Raw genomic sequence first — 18,495 nt, 5'->3', positions numbered from 1 at the left:
GTTTGTAAATGGCTAACACTTAAGCTGTCTAAATTTTGTTGAGGAATCAGAAGGTTCTTGAGGAAAATGTCTTCTCCTGTTATTAAGTAGATGATTTGAGTTGAGTGTATCTTAGTTAAGCAAGATGGAACATTTTGGCCTGAGAATATGTAGCATTAGTTGAGGCCAAAAGCAATTTGACATGTTCAACAAATCTAATGCTTTTGCATTCAGCATATGTATTCTTAAAATTACTAGTTTAAATAGTTCTCTTTCCAGTTTGTTTGAAAATTCTGAAAAGCTTTAGATAAACCCATGCAATGAATAAGATAAAAGCCCAAAACATTGCATCTTCATCATCACATCATCTTCTAAACTTAATTGTGATGACCTCTACCACTCAGAAGGCAGCATTCTCCCTTGCCAAACAACTCTTAAGCTCCTTTCTAAGAGTGCTCATGACATTGCCGTATATAAACGAAACAGCTATGTTCAGTCTGTAGGAACTGAATTCAGTTCACTTGTTCACTTCCATCCAACAGTCAGTAATGACTTTTACTGACTACTGAAGCTTGCTTTCTTCATCAGTGTAGAACTTCAAATGCTCTGGAGTTGAGCAGTGTAAGATTCCAATTCCCCCCAAAATCCAACTAGTATTCTTTATTTTTGAAATAATTTGCCTTGTCTGCTTGAATCTGCGAAAAAGCAATTACCCCAAGAGGAATATATACATCCTTTCTCCTTCTCTTCTCTTTTTCTCTCTCATTTTCTCTTCTCCTTCCTCACCTATATTGCTCCACAAAGGTTACTAGGGTTACTAGGAATCCTATCTCATGTCGAATACGCTCAGATCTTATGTCACAGCTTTTACATCCAGTGACTAACATACTAAATAGCTAATATACATTAAAGGGTACTTTTCAGATGTGCAGACTTGACAGACTATATGTATAAAATGCTATTATCTTCAACAGTGGGAAGCAAACTAATGTATTTATCCAATTCTTTTAATTTACCAATTTGGAAAATTTTAGGAGAGAAGACAGTCTCTCTGCTGTTGAAGATACTGGAGTTCTATTCCTAACCTCACTGGAAGGTGGCCTGTTCCTTCACTGCTAAACCGTGATGGACTAAAAAAGTACTTTTCAAAATTGTATTTACGGATTGGTGCTGCTGAAAATGAAGAAGGCACTCCCTTCAGGGATTGGTGTTATCTTCTCCTTCATATTTAGTTCCGATATTCTACGGGGACGTGGGCCTGCTGGTACCTCTGGTTCATCCTCCTCATCTTCTTCATCTTCACCTACTTTAAATTAAGCACTTTTTACTACAAAATAAAAAGCATTGAGGTTCTGTTCATGCAATATAAAAGCATGGCTTGTCTTAAAATATATATGGCTTATAGGAAATATGGCTTTAAAAACCTATGAATCAATATATGAACATCCATATAGTTGTCACAAGCTTATATACATGTTTATGTGCATGCAGGGGTGTGTGTGTAAGTGACCTGAGTGCACTAACAGGCTTTATTGGCCCTGACCAGCCTCATCTGGGGACTCCACTCACACCCCCTGCACATGGGCTCTGGAGTCCCACTGATGCTCAGCCCCTAACCATCAGTCTATTCCTGAGCAGAGTTGTAGGGGCATGGAACTCTGTGCACTGGTTGGACACAGAGTGCTCTAAAGGCAGGGCAGATTTCTGTAACAGGCATACAGACAGACAGAACAGATTTTTAGATACATATGTTCACTGGACTGGAAGAAGCCAAGACAAAACTGACCAAATATCATCAGCCCTGGAATGTCCTTTTTTGCCAAACATTTCAGAAAAGTTTAAAATTTGCTCTCACATCCAGATAGTATTACTACAGCAGTAACTCTCATATGCTGTTTGTACTGTCTAGGAAGCTGCAGGAAAACATAATACTTGGCAGCTTACAGGCCCATTTGTCCACTGATAACAGAGCACAACTTCACCAACTTCAAAGGAATTGCTTCAGTGTTCAGCAAGGGCAAGTTTAGGACATTTTGGCAAACAAATGTGTTTGTCTTCTGGCTGGTATTCACATACCTGGTACATCACAGGCTGGATAGGGATCTTTATCCTCATCCTCTCCTTCTCCATATTCAGCAATTGTCACCTATAGCAAGGAAAGGGATGCATAAGAAGAAAAATAAATTTAAATATAGCTTGGAGTATAAATTTCAACAGAAAGCAAAACAAATAAGCTTCTGAAGTCAGTAAAGCTATCTCTGTTTAGTCTGAGTTTTCTTAAACAGGGTAACTAAGAACAGAGGAGAGCTGACAGTTTAATACATATTTTTAAAAGATGATTTTTCTACAGTATTCACATTCTCCTGGCTGCGTAGATCACAATGAGAATATAACCAACAGCCTTTGGTAAAAATTACCAAGAATGTTTGAACATTCTACTAAGAGTTTATCATTCACTAATCTCTTCCATTGGATTATCAGGTAAAATACCTACAGGGATCCTGAAACAACGTCAAATTGTTCTAACATTAACTATTTCATGCTCTAAGAGCTTGCCTTCCCAGGATATCCTGAAACCAAAAGGATTTTCTGGATTAAGAGATTCTGTGAGGATGCAAAGCACCAGAACTAAGTTTCCTTTGCCTGGAAAAAAATGTAGGGAAGATGTGTTCATAAAAGAAATTGTACAATGCACAGCAGTCTTGAAAAGTTACTCCCTAGCAAAATCAGTAAAACTGCTTCTTAGAAAAGACACAATTCTTAGAATAAACACCTTACTATCCTTGGACTTCTTTTGGTCACCTTCTGACTTCTCACTTTTTTTATTTTCCAGACTCTCTTTTCTACAAAACAATACAATAACAATTACAAAGCACGTCATATAAAGACAGAAGATTTTAAGTGAACTATACCCATCTTAAAACTATATAGTAAAATATCTAAAATTATATGCACAGCTGCAGGTGTCAAAGCAGTAAGATCTATTGCATTTGAATGCAACGATCCATTTAAAATATAATAATTTTGAATATAACTCCAGAATCTAATCCCTAAAAAATTCAACTCATGATCATTACTCCTTTCTAGAGGGATAAACTGTGCCCTTGAACTCATACAAACAACTTGCACTGACTTCAATAGGCCTCCACCAATTTCAAAGGAAGGTTTTTCTCTTGCCCATATAAGGCTTAGAGAACTGATTCCACAGGGAGTTGTGCACTAGCAACAACAGATACATTCTTCTGATTGCGCAATAAATCCTACTGTTGCAGTGGTTAAATACCAGCTGGCTTATCGTTTTGTCCTTAATACATCCCATTTTCCCAATTACTACCCAACTTTTAACTAAAATCATATTAATTGGATCTAATTTTAATGTCTAGGTAAACTTTTTTCATTTTTTTTTCCCTGAGTCCAATAAATTTTGAAGATGGTAAACACATTTATATAAGGTAAAGAATATCTTTATGAAAGAATTCAGTGCCCCCCTCCTTCCCTCTCCTGCTTATTCAACATGCCCATGCTGGTTTACCTCGCATTCTTTTTCCTTTCCTTTTCTTCAGCTTCTTCTTTCTGAGCTGTATTTAGACTTTCAGCATCTGCCAAGTTATCCACAGCAATGGCCAAGAAGACATTTAACAAGATATCTAGTTCAAATAATTTTAAGGACATTTGGCCTTACTTTACTTGTTTGGTTTATTATCAGCATAAACACTGACAATGTGAGAGATATAAAACACACATTCACCACATACAGCGTAAAGATTTGTGATGCTGGACTGTAGTGCAAATAACACTCATTTAATGGACTAGATTAATACTGGGTGTAAAATGAGCAGAGATCCATTTGGGCCACTGATTTTAAAATAGCACTATACTTGACATTTTTTAAACAAGTTAAATTCAACTTTATGCTAGCCTAAGCAAGTTTCAAACATGAAACATTGTCTATTAAAAGTGAAGACTGTTCAGACATTTTCAAAAGAACTTCTGAGAATGACACTAGTTTCTGTTGCTACATGGGGCTAAGGAAGTATTTCCACTGAAGGCAGGGAAGAGGAATGCTTCAGCGGACTTAATCCTAATTGACTCATCATTTCTCCATGCAGATTTCTCTCATCTGATCCCTGCACTATACAGTGGATCACTGGCTCCACTGTCAGCGTGTGTCAGAATTAACAGGGCTGTATCAAGCATCAAAATGATGAACTACTGCCACAGATATCAGACTACATCCCTGCATTTTCAGAGGGACAGATGTCAAAGAGACAAGCAGGTAGAATAAGGCTGTTTTCCCACTGAAGGAAGAAAGAAAAAGTTATCTGGTTTCTGCTGTTGTGGTGGCTGGAGATCGACTCAGAGATCACCTGATTCTCGTTCATTAGGGAACGGGTGTACAAAGAAAAGTCTATTTAAAGGACTTAGCACATACAGAAAGTATTTGCATGTCCATTGCAATTTACTACCACCTAGAGAAATTCTGCATATGTCCCTGACACATGGCCCCATCTGGAGATATTTCCAGTGCATGCAAAGGATACAGTTACCACAGATGAAGAGGATAATGAAATATATACAGACTATCATGCCTGATGATGATGGGCCACCATACGCCATTATGCCATCGTACATAACAGCATTCCAGTCTTCACCTGTTAGAATCTGCAAAGCACATGTGTTGTGAGTAACTCAACATCAAAAAGAGCAATAGAGAAATACATTTCCTTGACCACAATACACAATAAGGCTCACCTTCTGCATACATAAAGCAATACCATAATCTTTTCATGCATTGTTTTAAAATTTCCATTTACATAAGCATCTCCTGAAAGCTTGGGTTTAACTCTACTAGCTTTTATTTTATGCTACACATTTACATCACTGAACTTCAAAGGCAAGAATAATAAAAAATAGAAGCCTATAATGTTATTTATTTTGGCATGCAAAAGTAAGAGCTCTGACTTTCAGTAATGCCACATATGCAGTAATGCCCACAAATATTCATCACTCAAAAATCAAGTTAGTATAGAAGGTTCTCTTCTTTTGAAACAGTTGCCACAAAGCTCTTCTAGTGTCTGCCATTCATTAGCCCTGCAAATTGGCCTACCCAGCTTCAGTTTTAACAGGGACTGACCACCTTATCGTAAATTATATAATACACCTATCACACTTACACTACTGCTATAGCTTTTGAAATGGTAATTATTTTTAACTGAATGGAGCTCAATGCTGCAGGAGAACTACATGACTTTCTTATTGGCTATTGTTTCACATAATTTCACTGAAGTCTAAAAGAATTTTCTAAAATCTGTTCAGTTAAAAGGATAGTTTACAATGAGGCACCTCCACTTTTTCTGTACTACAACAAAAATTCTGACTATTACAATGCAGGTTATAGGGGCACTCTATATATTTCTAGGTAACTTCTTAAAAATTATCAGTTCTATCCTGAGTAATATTGACTCTCCTTCCAAGTAATTAAGTGGTTGTTCAAAAAAATTAAATGCATGCCAACTTCTGAAATTCAGTTTTGGAGAGCTAAACTCATCAAGCTGATTTTCATAGTTGTCAAGCACCCAACAGGTTGGTTGCTCCTTAGTGTATTCTGAAAATGAAGGAAGCCTCCTTCCTTTGAAAATGAGGCAGTCTAAAATCTGAATAAAATCCAGCTCATCTGAGTTTGAAAGTACAGCCTTCATTTTTTAAAGGGGCAATGTCAGGTCAAATGTGGACCCTTTTCCTCTTAAGGAAATTTCTCATTAAGATTTCCTTTATGTTAAAATTACATTGTAAGATTTTTTGCTTGCTCTGGGCAGTCATCAAATGGAACTTCTACCAAATAGACAGGAAATAGACACGAAGTTGAGTCTTCCAGGGTTAGCTTCAACCACTCACCTACACTGACTAAAAGCGAACATTGTGGTAATGTGCAAAGCTGCATGTGAAAATGGCTAGAAAGGTGAAACCAATCAGCCTCATCCCAGAATCCAAGTTGGGGGAAAAGAAAAGGATAATAAAACAGCAAAAAGTAAACTGTAAATATGGCCCTATCTTTTTACAAGTAAAGGACAAGCTGCTTTAAAATTTTAATAAACCTGACAGCGTATCTTTAAAGAAATTCATACTTATTTTTGTATTATAGTGAGTGATATGACACATATGCAAATATGCACTCTTACAATGCTTCTCTTTTCTTCCTGCTTGGGATTAGCTGAAATTTTATATAGCTAACAAAGTCAAAGAAAGCAATTTGATCAAAATAAAAATAACATTCCAGCTCTTTTTCTAGGCACGTATTTGATGGACAAAGGAGATTTAATTTTGTGAAGTAACATGACAGCTATGTTGCATAGATAGACCAAATAAGACATGAAACAAATGGTACAAATGGTGCAGAGTTACCAGAGTACTGAATTTAATGAGCAGAATGCTACTTAAAGTAAACTGAATAAACAGTATTTGCGATTTTATTTCAGGCAACTTGATCACTTAAACAGCTTTGTTGATCATCAAAGGTAAAATGTTTCATACGGGATGAAAGAAAGTTACCTGGAATACAGTTAAGAGAGCTTGTGGAAAATTATCGAAGGTGCTCCGTTTTGTTTGAGTTTCATCAAAATTAAATTTGCCTCCAAACAGCTGCATTCCAAGCAACGAGAAGATTATGATGAAGAGGAAAAGCAGAAGCAACAGTGAAGCAATGGACTTCATTGAGTTTAACAAGGATGCTACCAAGTTGCTCAGGGATGCCCAGTGCCTATAAATTAAAATGCGTGTGTTAACACACACCAAAAAAAACCCCAAACAAAACAGTAAAAGAGCAGCGCATGATGAAGTATTACAAAAGAATTGCTGATCACCCTTCAGCTACCCCTAAAGTTAGCAGTATTAGTTAATCTTACCTTGTTACTTTAAAAATACGCAGGAGACGAACACAGCGAAACACTGAAATTCCAAGGGGTGACATAATTTCCAACTCCACCAAAATGGTTTCAACAATGCCACCACAAACAACGAAGCAATCAAAGCGGTTAAAAAGAGAAACAAAGTAAGCCTGTAAGCCCAAGCTGTACATCTTTACTAACATTTCACAGGTGAATAAAGCCAGAAGAACTTTATTTGCGATATCTGGAACAAAATATTAAAAAAGAAAAGAAAAAGATATTCCTGAATTGTCGCATAGATTCTATTTTTTATTTTAACATATTAGTACTGTACATTCTACAGTAGTTCACAGCCTTTTGCTTAAGAAGGAAGTACTGCTTTTTCACAATGCTTAAGTGGCAAAAGTTACACAAGGGTATAAAGCTTCCTGCCACCTATAAACTATTCATCTGTCCAATCCGTTGGGCAGTTCACGGCTGCTCAACTCACAGCTTGAGTCAACACTGCAACTTAAGCAACACAGCCCACAGCATGTTCTGCTGTGCCAAGTACTATTTCCTTCCTCATCTTTCAAGCACAGTTTAACAATAAAAGTACAGGTATTTACAATTTAGTATTGTTAGGTTTTTGCTGGTATGCCATTAAGCTGTGTTACAGTTGTGGAAATCAAATACATTCAGACATTTCTTGTATCTCCCTTTGGCTAGGCTGTATATCCTTCATGACAGCAAACAACAAAATGTACAAAAGTAGCCACTGATAGAATGCAAGGATCCATAGTTAAAACAGGATAAATAATTTTTGATTGTACCTTGGATCTGGGTCAGCCAGTCAGGTTGATTATAATGCTCCGATGAGATAGTTAATGTGTTCAGAAAGACCAAGACAATAACAAGCCAATAAAATGTGACAGATTTTACTGCAGCTCTACACTTTCTTCGATTAAATCGATTCCAGCGACGCCAGCGTCGACTGAAAGTTCAAACAAAACCAAATTTATTATTATAGAGAAAATATGAACTGACAGAGGGTTTTTCCTGTGTAAAAAACATTGTGCAAGTATATACGTGTCAGCAGGTGTATTTTCATAAGTATGTGCACGATACTTCAGATAGTTGTGTAAATTATTACCAGTTGCAGATTAGGGAGTGCTAATTTGTTATTCCTTTTTTTAGATTTCATTATAGATTTTTAAATGTACAAACCCACAACTTTTAGAGACTCTAATTGCCTGTGACATAATTAGATTAAGATGCATTCAAAGAAAAAACAATGAAGCAACTTAGAATCAAATTACATTTAGTTTGAAAATGTAGGCTTTGAGTTAAACAACAGACACAATTCTGGCAGGGTTAAACAAGGCAGGAACATTGACATCAAGTTTTAGAAATCTAATGTTAGAAATCTCAGTCAGCGACTCCTAGAGGTTTCTACTGATGCGACCTGAAATTGTGTCAGTGGACAAATGTGTGTGAAATGAGTAATAGCAGCTTGAATCAAGAAGTAAACAGGCTCTACCTAGATATGAGTTGGATTCACAAGTGAGAGTATTAGCTTAGCTTTGGATTCATAAAACTAGGTCTAATTTTTTTGCTTCACTTTTAGTAAACCAATTAGTCTCCTTGGGTTGCATTGCCATTTGTGAAACAGGAAGAAAATAAGTTGCTGAGTCATAGGAAGAGAAGGATTAGAAAGCACTTGATATTACCTAAACAGGAGGCATATAGAATTCACACGCTCAGAATTGCAGCCATGGATTCAGATAAGAAATTTTAGGAACTGACAACTGCTTCATCCAAAATTCAAGGGACAAAGCAGGCACAGACTCCAATGGAAGCTTGACCTAGCCTTAAAATAGCAAAGAACTGAGAAGAGTGTGCACATATAAGCTTCTTCCCCTATAGTTTCACTATCAAGCCAGTCTAGCATAAACCTGCTGTGAGGGAAAGGGCTGGTCTGCCCTCCATATTCTATCATCTCCTTTCCCTTTTGCTAAAACTAGCTCTACTGAAGTGAAGCCAGATCTGAGAACTGACTGGTGGAAACCAATTTCTTTTCTTCTGGGTTGATTCCATTCATTGCATCACCACATCACAGAAAGAACAGGAAGAATGAGGGAAGAGCTGAGACAGGGGAAGGGCACTGCAGCTCTTCTGGCAGTACTAAAACATGGAACTGAGGCTTTGGAAAATTGTTACAAATAACTACATGGATTTCTTAACATTTTTAGTATTAGCAGCTATTGTATTTAGTATGAATAAAATCAGAAATGCTTTAAATATCCCTCAGAAAATAGAACCAATACGCAATAACACCACCATAAAAATAACTGAGCTTAGCACTGCATTCAAGCATCAACTGAGTTTTTGTTATACACCTGAAATTTGTACTTGTAGTAATGGAAATTAATACTGTTTTCAGATATTAGTTCAAAGATGTTTCAAGCCTTTGCAGTATTGTAACCATATAAGTGAAAAATATCCTGTCCTGACCTAAATCAACACGGTATTCAAGAACATTCTTATCTTCCTAGTCCCCTGCTAAGCAGTGCTATGTCCATGGCCATCACCAGGATGGCTCACTCCCCGGTTAGGTAAAACAGCCGTTTTTACGCTTACAGAACATCATCTCATTGAAGTCAATGAGACAAGAATAATACTGTTTGAATATCTCTACTCACAGGAGCCAAAACCAGCCTCAAGTGTATAACTTGGCTCTCTGAAGCCAATGAGGTGCGCTTTTTTTTTCCCACGAAGTTCTGTGGAATCAGTGACAAAACCCTATAGCTAAGTGGTGAACATATGAAAATGCTGCCAAAGGGTGTGCAATGCAACTCACATGTAGAAGTGTATTAATAATATAAGCATATGTAAAAAGCCTACAGAAATAAAGCAAAATTTCAAAAAGGAGAATAAGAGTGATTTTCTACTTTCATTAGATTGATAAAAGTAAAGAAATAAACAGTAAGTAGCAGACTGAAGTAGATGGCCTGTTCTGCCAGGAAAACCTGCGGCTACACAAAAGTAGGAAAACAAATTACACTATTTTCCCTCAATAGTTTCTATTTTTTAGTAACCACCCCTCCTAGTTTTAACCAAACAGCATAATTTTTTCTGGAAGAACAAAGTGTACCTTTTTATTTTGAAGAGAAATTCCATTTTCAAAAATTTGCAATTATATAACATTGCTTTAATGAAATTATCAAGCATTTTTCACAAAATATAGTAGTTGAATAAACATTAAAATCACAGAGGACACTTACAGTTGACATAGTTTGTTAGAACAAACCGAATTATTCACTGCTTTTGTTCTCATTAAATAATTTATCATTTTTTTCTTCAGAGCTATGTATGAGCAAATCATTATTCTTACAAACGTGTTCCAGATTTCACTTTTATTGACTCAGGTATTCATGTTTAGGTGGTCCTTTAGGCCTTGGTCTTAAATTTGAATCCACACATGGGGAATCCAGCCTTGCATTTAGTCTGACTGAACTCAGTGTTAGTCAGTCATGCAGAATCTATGAAGTTTAGTTTGTTTACTTGCTATTCATGCATGTTTGTGTATTGCTACTAGACCTACACAAAGGTAGGAACATTAATTTTCATATTATTTCCTATCAGCAGCCTTTCATTACATGGTGTTTTTCTAAACTGGACTTTCTGTTTAGAACCATATGCATAACCCCTGTATCTGCGAAACCGGCATGCCTCATATTTTCACCAGTAAGCTCACAGAGAAGTAAACATTAATGCCCAGGATTAATTCTTCTATAATTGTGGGTGCTATCACTTGTGCAGAAATCTTAGACTTCACTATTAATTTATAAAATACGGGACAGCAGAACTGCACCAGAGTGCTCACTTCTTATAAAAAAACAGAAGCCTTTGAGGTTATTTTTCCATTCCTCTTTTTCATAGTTATAGGATTCAGAGCACAGTATCAGCTTTTTGGCATGACTTGAAGGTTAATGTGATCATATAATCATACTGACGAATAAGGGACTGAATTCTTAAACAGAGGGATCTTTAGAGAGACACTTCAACTAGTAGATCTCCATCTTCCTCTAATCATAGCTCTGTCATTTTCATGTGAGGAGAAAAAACAGTTGTTCTAGTATCAAAACATTTCAAATTCCACCTGGAAGATCACAAATACACAGCACAGATCATATTTACCCATATATATCCTAGCGCAATGTGTGGTTAATAAACACCTTCACTTAATAAGCTGGCAGATAATTGCTATATTGTAATTCTCTTCATCAAGTACCCATTTGACTGTACAGAAACATATTTACAAGGATTAACTTCTATTTTAACTTGCGGTACAGCAGGTAGGCTATCTTGCAATAAGAAGCATTTTCTATTTTGATCCAAAGGCAAAGATGTTTGGATCAAAATCCTTATCCTTGGTAAGCTATGCCCTGATTTACTTTGCCCCGAAACAGTGTGCCACCATTGCAGAATAACATTCCTGAAGTTGGAGTAAGGATCAGGCCAGAAGAGTGAGAATTAGACCAAGATTCAGCATTTGGCTTAGACTGTGCTAGGATGTCCCTGACAGCTGAACACATAATCTAGGGCTTTGCTGCAAAACTGGGAGTTTCTGTATTTTAGGTAAACAGAGCATTTTAGAAACTGGCAATTTCAACAAAAACCACCAAATTTACATTCTTCTGACATATCAGAAAAACGGATTTTGCAAATATGAGATGTTAGGTGCCCAGAAGCAATGGGATGAGAACCATGAGCCTGCAGATGCTTATAGAGATAGAAGAGCAAATACACTCTGTTCTTAGTGGCATTGCGAAGTCAGCAGCTCTTCACAGTGCTTTTTCTCTCTGAAAACAGATTTTGTCAACTGTTTTTAGGGATCTGGGACACAGTGCATGCCACATCTGTTTGTAAGACAATGGCACAACCATAATTTTGAGCTCTGTTGTCTCAAAACTACTTCTCACATGGACTCAGTAAGATAAAAGGAACAGATCTTTCTCCAATGCTACGAGTAAAGACGTGAAAGTTGCAGGGGGAATCCTATTACGAAATTCAGCCTTAAAAGTTTAAGTATGACTGAAGACTTCAAGCAGCTACAGATCCCTGCAGCTCTTCCAAATGAGACACCAACATCCCATTGCCAATTGCCACAACTTCTGTGAACAGATGCAGCAATACTCGTATGAATGAACTTCTATATGGCTAGTGTTTTTTAATGCCACGAGAACAAATTCTGATCAAAGAGCTCATGCAAAAGACATTTAGGACAAAATTTAGTGGCAAAATCTAGGCAGCTGGAGATACTTTGGTGAATCTCTGGCTTGCGAATAAATATTCTTTCAAATTGATGTGTTGATTATGAACATTGATTGTAAAGATAGATAGCACTGACTACTTCTTACTCACTGCTTGGACTATTAAAAACATCAGGTTTGGGTAGAAATTGTCCTTTCTCAAAGATGATGTAGCAGCTTTCATTTTACAGATCTTCTGGAGTTTTCTTTTTCCTCAAAATATGAATAACAGGCATGGTTCAGAACGTAGACATTGCTTTGCTTTCTCTATAATGCTTCTTTGAGTCCACCACTGTGCAAACAGACCAAACTTGGAGAAAGTAGTATAATGGCAGTCTATTGCACTGCCTGGTATTTGAAGTTTCACGCGACCACTTCATATTCGAGTTTCTCCTTTAAAACCAGCATGAGTAGACTTCATAGCAATAAATAGTATGCTATAAGGTTGATTGGAGACAATCTCATGATTCAAAATAATCATGCCTGTTTGAGATTCTCAGCTAATGAAACACTAAATGAATTGTTCCATTTGTCCTACTGTTATGGTAACTGGAAGCAATGGCAAGAAAAATTACAGACCATTAGGCACACTGAATTGCTTCTCTTTATTAAACTAAAAGCAATCCCATCTCTCATAATTTGCATGGAGGGTTAAGCTCAATGTCCACATGGACATAGCTGGTCCATTCAGTTGGTGTAGCTAAGACCAGTTTGTGTAGCAGAAGGCATAGAAGAAATAATACAACTTTTATAACTAATGATGAAATTTCTAAAGAGGTAGTTGTGTATTCACTACCATCCTAAATGGCGAGTCTTCAGCAGTGAGGCACATTTATATGCTGTCACCAGTTTGCTAGCTGAAAAGAATGACGAAAAAAGCTTGATCATAGCATCACATGAAAAAATTCTCAGTGTAGAAAAGCACCAGTTAACTGTTGCCTGGGAGCTCTTCTTCAAAAAAGAAAGAAGGCTATTCAGAAGGAACACAAGTCCACTCCAACTGTTCGCAACTGGTCAGCGCTGGTAGGTCATTAGAGATAGTAAAGCTAGTAGAATAAACCTGGGTATGCTATTCCTCTTCATTGCTGCAAGGAGAATACACTGCTGTTACCAATGAATTACTTGCCACACATCCAACACTGAAATCAGTTTTACTAGGGTTAAAAAAGTGAAATGATTCCAGATGTTGCCAAAACTGCTGATGCCAGATGTTGCCAAATCTTCTTGATTGTCCCTTTTTTTCCACTGAAAATTTTCTGTGAAAAATATTTATTCTGTGGGTTGTTTGCAACTGTAGGAGTATCTTTGCCCTTTGTGATTCACTAAGTCTACCACTTGATTACTTACCTTAGATCACATAGCGGTTTTTTTTTGTTGTTTCTTCATGGAGTAGCCTAACCTTTTTAAACAGAAAGAGGTATCTCTTCTGTGTTTGCAATTATCCTTCCTAATTACTAAATATATGTCCTATAAGACTGGAAAATAAAATAAAAATAAAGAAACATATTGATTTCGCACTGGCACACTCAGTGTCTACAATATCAGGACTATTAATTTTGCTTATAACACTTCCCTTCTGCAAACGTACTTGAAAATAGAAACTCTCATTCCCAAATGAGTTATTACTTATTATTCCTTAATAAGTGTAAAAGAGAGCCACAAATATCAGCAAAGCAAATCAGGGAGTTTGATTTCCAAAAGTGCTCATGGATACCTTACTTTTGTATTCACCAGTAATTGTTAGGAAGAATTTTCACACAGTAAAATTTAAAGTATAGTAAACAAAGAATTATTATATGAGATCATCATAATGTGTAAATAGTCACAAGGAAAAAAAGCAATGAAGAGAGCGAAAAATACTGACCTGAACTTGGATTTTGAGATGGTTTGACTAGAAGAAAAGGAAAGCATATTTTTAAGAATGTGGAAAAAATAGTTAACACAAATTCATTCTCTTCAGAATTTTGCAAGTCAATATATTGGAATTACATAAAAGTAAGCTTTTAACAAGATGCACCATGAATGCTGAAATTTTATTGTCTGTTATTTATTTTCTTTATTCCTAAAGATTTACAAATTTTCTAAGTGAAAGAAAGGAAATCTCCTTCAAAACTAAGAAAATAAAGTCCTCATGTAGAAGCTGCTTGGAAGTGATGAAAATCTGAGCAAATAAATAGTGACCACCATGGAATACGGAGATACACCCATACATTCAGTTATTGCCTAAAAAAAAATTCTCCAAATCATGCACAATTTAACAGAAAATGTTTCTTTTTAGATATCATAGGGGACTTCTGTTCTTATTATTTTGGACAACAAGTTTATTTTATAAAAACTTTCACGAAAAAATTACTCCACTGGACATTTAGTTGAATTGTTTTAAATCTTAACTTGAGAATTTTAGGAGTGCTTTAATGCTGTAATAATTGGTCTAATATTAAACTACTGAAAGGCAAAAAAAAAAAACCCCAAGCATCATACAAAGCCTGACTGTTTGAAAGCAGTTTGGGCTAAATAAACAATGGGGAAATAATGTTTCTTTTAAATTTTGAGATGATGAGCGTGGGCACTTGAAAACAGCCCGTGTACTCACCATAAACTCCCACAGCATGCTGGGTTCTCTCCTTCACCACTCACATTCTCTGTGTTGACTGATTCAGTTTCACTGGTGGGCATGCTTGCTGTTAGGAGACAGAAACTGCTTTAGATTGATAGCCAAGCAAGGCACTACACAGAATGTGATCTCCTGTTCTATTGCAAGAATGCTTCCACTTTTTGCAGGTCTAATGAGAGACTGGAAGATCTGAGGAACAGCAGATAAAGCTAGACACTTCATCAGTCCTCCTCTTACAGCAAAAGAAAGCACACAGATTTCCAGAGTGTATTGTAGCATTCTTGCTTCTTTTCAATGATTCAACATAACTGTTGAGAATGCACTACAGAATGCAATGTAGAGGAGGTTTGTGGCAAATAGCATGCTACCTCTAGTAAAGAAACAAACCTGAGCTACATTTTGTGGCCTCTCATTTAAGCAGTGTTCTGTTAACACTTCGGAGGTGCTTATCAGTTTAAGTGTCGTTAACATGCTCACTAATTCCAAGAAACTTCATCAAAGTTCTTCTGAAAATAGGAACTATCATACTCCAATCATAGGGATGACTCCATGCTTTTACTTCCATTAGGAATTATCAAGGCAAGATGCTAGAAAGTAACTGTACCTGCAAATACTATATGAGCAGATAGGAAGGAGCACTGGGAACAACAGAATGGGCACTACAAGGATTATGAGAATTACTGCTAATAAAAAGGGGATTATTACATTTGTGACAGTGAATTACTGTACATATAGTGGATCATGACTAACAGTTAGCAATATTTGCTAGTGGATTTTTAGACAAAATTATTTGCAGATTGATCATCAGTGTTTATCTTCAAATCAACTGAAATATAGAGGGACGACAACCTATGTCAAAAGGTGTTAAGAAACAATGAACAGCTAAAGTTCTCAGTACTTCCTAGAAGAGAACACTACTTCCATGTCTGCAAAGCAAGCATGAAAGGAAAACCCCAGTAACAAGAAAAGTGTAAATTAATGTTGGTGGTTTGTACAGTAGAAATATCATATAAAGTAGGAAAAAATAAGAGAGATGGAAGATACACTGAAATTATTACGGAACAGCAAGAACAAAAGAAAAACAGAGTATCTTAAAGGTATTCTGGGGTATACCTTCTGCTGTTTTGATGGTTTGCTTTTTTGGTTTTTTTAAATTTGTTTCATTGTTGGGGGGTTAAGCCAATGTCTGTGGACTGAGAGTACTGAAGGCAGAAGGGCTACAATGCCTATTTCTGTTAGGGATGTCTCACTATTTTGGCAGCCTAAAGGAGGCTTAATTACACACATCTTAATATAAGTAAGACTCCAGTATCAGACCTTGAATTTTCTGATTTGTCTACAGATCAGGTACAAAATGAGAATGTTAATAACAGTTTCTGTGCACAGCCTTTATATTGCCTCAACACTGACACAGAGATACATGGAAGTGGTAAAGGGCAGTTTGGTTTCCATGCCCACCAATTCCATCCAAGTTGAGAGACTGACAGATTTATGCAGGGTAGATGCTCAGTTATTATTTGGAAAAGCTGAGAATCTGTCCCCATAAATTTAAGTCACCTTTACATGAAATGTTAAACACAGTTCACATAAGAAAGAAAGATCTGAAATGTCCATGCAGGTGTTTGAATAAAGAAGGCACTTCAGGCAGAAAGCATATTAAAATCTTCTTTCATAAGATTCTTCTATTTTGATCAATCTTTTAAAATATTATTGCAACTGCTTTATATATGAAAAATTCCTGGTTAGCACCTGCAAGTGCCTCAATTCTAATACCATGCTTCTCTTTATAAATCAGTTTAAAAAAATTAATATTGCTAGTCTTGTGTGGACTTCACAGTCACAGAGTTCAAAAGGCATTTCATTCAAAAGTGAAGCAAACAATCTTTGATGATATCCGAATTCAAGTACTAAAATTTCAAAGGGTTTAAGAAAAAATATAATTATAAAACTATTTCAGACATAGTCTCAGATCTTCAGAACTAAGAGGTTTTATTTAAAAATGCCAGGATCTTTTGCAATAAATGCAAGGAGTTTCCCTGTCCAGTAAAGAACTGAAACAGTTGTCTTGTGCTGGGTGACTTGCATGCTGTTAGGAAACACAACATTATAGCCATCTAATGATGAACGTTTCAGTACTTACGATGGGCAACTGCAAAATATGAGTGCAGAAGTCTTGTTTCATAGACTGTTATTAAGAGCTGCCATCAAAATAGAGCTAGGCCCACTTTTGAAAGTATTACATATGAGCAACATGTCTCTCACACTCGCGTTTCAAATTTATCAAGCCCTCTCTCATCTAAAAGCAGTACCTAGAATCCCATTCCTCATAAAGTGTCAGTGTCACACAAATTATATTTGTTTTAATAAATGGCAAATTATTTAAAAAAGTGTAAAGTAACAATCTTAATTCAAGTCTACCCAGACTTGACATGTTAATCCATAGTAAGAAATACCAGCCCTTTTTGAACATGACTGCATGATGAAAAACAAAATACCAAAGGAAAAAGAAAAAAATCTTTGTCCCTCTTGAAGCCAGTGTCAGTTCTGCTAATTATTAAACACAGCCAGAATGTTACTCTCTATTTCAGACAGGGCTGTTGCTCTATTAGTGACTTGCAGGTGCTGTGTTACAAAAACAGAAGAGGAAAAGAACCACAGACAGTTCGGTTTACATTAGAAACTCAGCTGTCATTATACTGTAATTTGTATGTCAGAAGAAAAACTTGACAGAAGTACTGAGAAAGGCACCACGTGGAAGTCTAGCTCCAGCAATGCTAGCAAGTCATTAAATCTTTAGCCAGAAGAAAACAACAACAGCACTGTATGACCACATCCACTCTCTCTAAGGCAAGCAACCTGGCAAGTCTTGAAAAGACTCAGTTTCATGACCACAGCTTTTTAAGGGCAGTGTTCATTAGGCAAAGTACAGCACACAGAATGAACTTTTGAAAGACTGTCTGATCTCAGTAAGGCCAGCTTTGGGATCTTTAAACTGGTATTCCAATATTCAAAAGAAAATACCAAATTTTCCCTATTCTTTATTCAACTTTTGCCCCTACTTTATTGACATTCTTCTGTCAATAAAAAGTTATCTAGATTTCTAGATAGTATCAGCTCTTCAATTATGGTAACTGGGTTCAAACAAAAGAAAGCTTGCATTAGGCAATATAAATAACCCATATAGCATGCAGCTTAATGCTTTCCTGAGTATATAGAAAACAGGTCAAATATATCAGCTACTACATTTTATTTCTGCGGATAAGAAAATAGATTGTTTTCCTCATGTTATAATGTTCACTATTTACTCTAAACAGTTTTCAGGTTTTGGAGAAGGGATTTCAAATTCTGCTCCAGGACATAACATAACTAATGCACAGCTAAGAGCAGGTCAGTGTCCATCAGCATTGGTATGTCCTAGTCAGCTGGAGTTGGAAGAAACAAATTGCATAATCCTGTTATATGACAATTTAGTGTCACTGTAGAATCCAGAAGCAGGTTAAATTACACCCTGAAATACAGAATTGTGGTGGCAAGTATTATAGTTGGAAATGTTTTTCTCTAGAAAGTATATAATTAATATTTTAATGTGGTTCAACTTCAGCTATGCATTTTTGATCCATAGGCTGATCTCATTTCCACACTGATGCACCTTGAGTAGCTTTCTGGTTACATATGCTGAAGAAATAGAGTGATCCGCGCAGCTAGTCAGATACTCAGTAAAAGC

At 36.4% G+C, this 18,495-nt stretch overlaps 1 protein-coding gene across 2 annotated transcripts in view; it reads right to left on the bottom strand.

Annotated features, from left to right (window-relative positions):
* CACNA1D (calcium voltage-gated channel subunit alpha1 D) overlaps positions 1-18,495 on the bottom strand; it is a 198,204-nt gene that overhangs the window by 71,067 nt on the left and 108,642 nt on the right. For both annotated transcript variants that reach the window (XM_086470607.1, XM_086470608.1), the window contains exons 10-19: positions 14,751-14,838; positions 14,022-14,048; positions 7,676-7,836; positions 6,882-7,107; positions 6,529-6,736; positions 4,521-4,641; positions 3,512-3,626; positions 2,753-2,822; positions 2,056-2,125; positions 1,141-1,285 (exon numbers count right to left, since the gene is read on the bottom strand). In XM_086470607.1, the coding sequence (XP_086326733.1) occupies positions 1,141-1,285; positions 2,056-2,125; positions 2,753-2,822; positions 3,512-3,626; positions 4,521-4,641; positions 6,529-6,736; positions 6,882-7,107; positions 7,676-7,836; positions 14,022-14,048; positions 14,751-14,838 (1,231 nt within the window). The remainder of the gene's footprint in view (positions 1-1,140; positions 1,286-2,055; positions 2,126-2,752; positions 2,823-3,511; positions 3,627-4,520; positions 4,642-6,528; positions 6,737-6,881; positions 7,108-7,675; positions 7,837-14,021; positions 14,049-14,750; positions 14,839-18,495) is intronic.

The sequence above is a fragment of the Leptosomus discolor genome, chromosome 9 (assembly GCF_034619465.1).
Source record: "Leptosomus discolor isolate bLepDis1 chromosome 9, bLepDis1.hap2, whole genome shotgun sequence".
Classification (NCBI taxonomy): domain Eukaryota; kingdom Metazoa; phylum Chordata; class Aves; order Leptosomiformes; family Leptosomidae; genus Leptosomus; species Leptosomus discolor.
This window is presented reverse-complemented; position numbering and strand designations above follow the sequence as displayed.